This window comes from Arachis hypogaea, chromosome 13 (genome assembly GCF_003086295.3).
Source record: "Arachis hypogaea cultivar Tifrunner chromosome 13, arahy.Tifrunner.gnm2.J5K5, whole genome shotgun sequence".
In the NCBI taxonomy this organism is placed as follows: Eukaryota; Viridiplantae; Streptophyta; class Magnoliopsida; order Fabales; family Fabaceae; genus Arachis; species Arachis hypogaea.
The window spans coordinates 134,233,893-134,237,650 of NC_092048.1; the positions used below are offsets into that span (position 1 = coordinate 134,233,893).

Below are 3,758 nucleotides of genomic sequence, written 5' to 3' on the forward strand. Positions count from 1 at the left end.
TGATTCCATACGGCATTGTTCAATTCTTCCTAACTTTATTGCCTAATGCATGCAGCGTGCGTGCATTCTGTGGACACAGTTAGTTCACGGTCAACATCCTCGGCTAGCCTCAATGAGAACACACACAGTTTCATATCCATGTTTTCTTCTTTCAAGTCAACTACTGTCTCCTACTACATAAATGAAGGATAGACCACCGAGATAATTAAATGATGGACTCAAGAACTTCATTCTTGATTGCTTGTCATTTATTTAGGTTTACTGAAATCTCCGTAGAGTAATTAATAATAAATTAGCGACTGGTTGTTGTGTAAAAGAAAATTAAGTAGGAGGAATGTACAAGATGTTATTCGTACGGATTGTGAGAGGGGTCACTGATAGGTTTTGATGGTGACGGGTTGGATTCTTGGAACAATAGGAATAGTAATTGTAAAGATACCCCAACACTCAATTCAAAATATATTCAAGAGATAGGTGAGAGTTATGGATATGTGTCTCGTATCTGAGAGAGTTCTTGACTCTTTTTATATAGTTTGCGATGATTATCTTATTTTATCTTATTAGTTAAGATAAAAAAAAGTATTTAAATTTGAATATCAATTAGATGGTCATGTTTAATGGACCGATTTGGACGGCAGTTATGGCATGGACTCGGATATTCGGGTTGTTGCTGATTCCAGGGGAACTCGAAAACCGGGTCCAAAACAGGAAAGAAAAAAGGGACACATGTCAACATACAATTGTTCAAAGAATCACTGATACCAGGTAAGTAAAACACAAGAACTTTCTCCAAGTCCACATTTCCTAGTAACGCTGGAATGAAGTTGCTTGGGAGTGATATATTTTTTTAACAAATAATAATGTGGAATTCATCTATATAGTTTCATTATTGTCACTATCTTACTCGGGGAGGCAAGCTAATGGCTGACAATTACAGTAGTACTAATTAAATTAAAGGCACCCATATATATACAATTAACAAGTTAGTTAAATCCTAAAAAAATTAGGAGAAGATAAGTTTACAGGGTTCTTGATGTGGCGTATTCCACAGACCACAGCCATGGGAACGGGAATAGATATTTTATTTCAAATTGCAGTGCTCTTTACTGATAATAATAATTTAAATAAAAGCCTTCAATAACCAAATATTAATTTTAATGTTGCAAAAAAATGCACATACCATATGCATATAGTAACAATTTGGTCATGTGAGCTAGCTGCTGTTTATTAGTGGTAAAGTTTTTATTAGCATCATTATTTGTTTTTTTTTTAACTAAAAATAAGAAAACTCTAACTTGTAACCTTTAAATAAATATAAAAAATTATGTCATTTAAATTATAACTCATTGGCATTAGCATCATTATTTGTTATCATAAGGATAGTTTGTATACGCAATGCAAAAATACATCATATGCTATATATGTATATTAAAATTAACTATTAAAATAAATTATTAATATAAAATATATATTAAAATATAAATATACATTAAAAATAAATTAAATTATACATATATTTATACATAATATATTAGTGACTAATTTTAATATATAAATATCATTTTTGATAAAAAGAAGGAACTTTTCAAATATAATTAATTGTAGCAGAAAAAACTAAAAAAAGGCTTCAAATTGAAGCAAGTTTTTGGTTTACACACGGCAACCTCCATATGGATGTGACCGGCTCCTTTATGGTCAAATGTCAACAGCACCAACTTTCACCAACAAACATCAAATGATATATTACACTAGATTGTCCTACCAATTTTTTTGTGTCCGTGTTACATTCTTCTCCAATTGCAGACTTCTTTAATTATATTTCCTTTTTCTTTTCTGAACAGGAGGTGATTAATTTTGAACTATGAATTCCTACCATGGTTCTTAAAATCGGCCCCGAGATAGATGGAGTTCAAAATAAATTTTTAGCAGTAAGTGAATTGATCAAAACCTAAGAACTCAAAAATGTCTTAGGGGCATAAAATATCTAAATTAGGCGTCCTCCTAAAATAAAACAAGTTAGCATCTTAGTAATTAACTAGTTATGTTGAAATTTTGACTGATAGATGCGCTTAAATATCAGACAACAATACAACATATACAATTTATATAACATAATGGTTACCTGTGAGATTTAATTTAAATAAATAGTACAGGTCTTTTTCAAATTTATTAGTCCAGACAATAAGGTAGCCAACCGAAGCACGATTCAATTCATTATTACTCTGTGACATAGTATAATACTGTTTGTTAAGAATCGAGATCGCAAATAAACGTGTCATTGACTTTGAGACTTCAGCAAGGGGAAATAGTGATATATATAGTATTAAATTACTCTTTCACCTTAGTCCATGACAACAATAAAGAAGTCTTGTGGCTCACAAATTCAGCCTAATAGAATACATAAATTCAATTACAATTTTAGTCTTTATTATCTTATCTTGTCCTATCTTTATCTTATCTTTAGTTGTTCTTATCTTATCTTTATTTGCTTTTATCTTTCATAGGGCAATGCTCTATATATATTTAGTTTTACCTCATAGTTTACACTTCACTTCAATTCAATCAATAAACAAAGTAAAAAAGGCTCACTAGTCTCTCTTCCAAGTTCTAATTATTGTTACAATTACAAAAACCCTAATTAAGCTGATTTTGATTTTTGAATATCAACCACCAGCCATGAGCGTAGAAATCATAGACGGCACCACCATCACCAGCTTCGTGGAAGACGAGGAGGCCTTCTCCGCGTCAGTGAGCGATCTCTTCGCTGAACTGGATGCGGACAAAGACGGCCTCCTATCTTACATGGAGATGGTGAAGGAGCTCCAGAGGCTGAGGGTGATGGAGACGCACTTCGGCGTGGACGTGAAGCGCGATCCCGAGGAGGTGGCGCGTGTGTACGAGTCGCTGTTCGTGCAGTTTGACCACGACATGAATGGGAGAGTGGATGAGGATGAGTTCAAGAAGGAAACAAAGAAGATGCTTCTGGCCATAGCGAATGGGCTTGGATCGTTGCCGGTTCAGATGGCACTTGAACATGATAGTCTACTCTTGAAGGCGGTCAAACATGAATATTCTTGTGCTGCTGCTTCTGCTAATAATAATCTTCTTGCTAATGCTGCTTAGTTTAATTAATTAAAACACTTGTTTTTGTTATTATTCTTCATTATTAATCTAGCTTAGTGTCTTGTTCTTCTATCAGGTGTTTTTGTGATTTTATTATTATTCTTGTTCAATTTTTGTGCTTCTAATAGTGCACGTGACTACTCCTTCGTATAATGTTACATATATATAAAGAAATACAAAATATAATATTCTTCTTCTCTTATTTTCTTATTCTTTCACAATTTTATCATGGTATCAGAGCCTTGGTATCCTCTTTGAAAAGGATACATAAGCTATTATCTTTCTGGTGATAAATCACTCTACTTCTTTTTCAACCTCCTCCCACAATAAATAATCAATCTTCCAATTTAACTTAGAATCCAACCAATCTCTATTACACCCATCCAAGTAAAAATCCAACATCAGTCTCGGTTATCCCTGTTCTAACAAGAAACAACTATCATTCATGGAATAGTCATTATGGCCTGTCTGCACCTTCTTCCTTCTTCCGGTAGTTTTATCTGTGCCTTCTTCCGACAGTTATGTCTGCATTCTATTTCAGCAGTTTAATCTGTATTCTGTTTTAGCAGTTCCATCTACACTCTTATCGCGCTCTACGCGCCCTCTCTTATAGCGCTTTACGCGCCCTCTTTTGT

The 3,758-nt window shown here is 33.6% G+C and overlaps 1 protein-coding gene across 1 annotated transcript; it reads left to right on the forward strand.

Annotated features, from left to right (window-relative positions):
* The first annotated feature begins 232 nt into the window (after nucleotides 1-232).
* LOC112736055 (uncharacterized) lies at nucleotides 233-3,199 on the forward strand. The gene is made up of 3 exons (XM_025785415.3): nucleotides 233-765; nucleotides 1,842-1,928; nucleotides 2,675-3,199. The coding sequence occupies exon 3, from the start codon at nucleotides 2,677-2,679 to the stop codon at nucleotides 3,121-3,123; it is 447 nt and encodes a 148-aa protein (XP_025641200.1). The 5' UTR covers nucleotides 233-765; nucleotides 1,842-1,928; nucleotides 2,675-2,676; the 3' UTR covers nucleotides 3,124-3,199.
* Nucleotides 3,200-3,758: the final 559 nt, after the last annotated feature.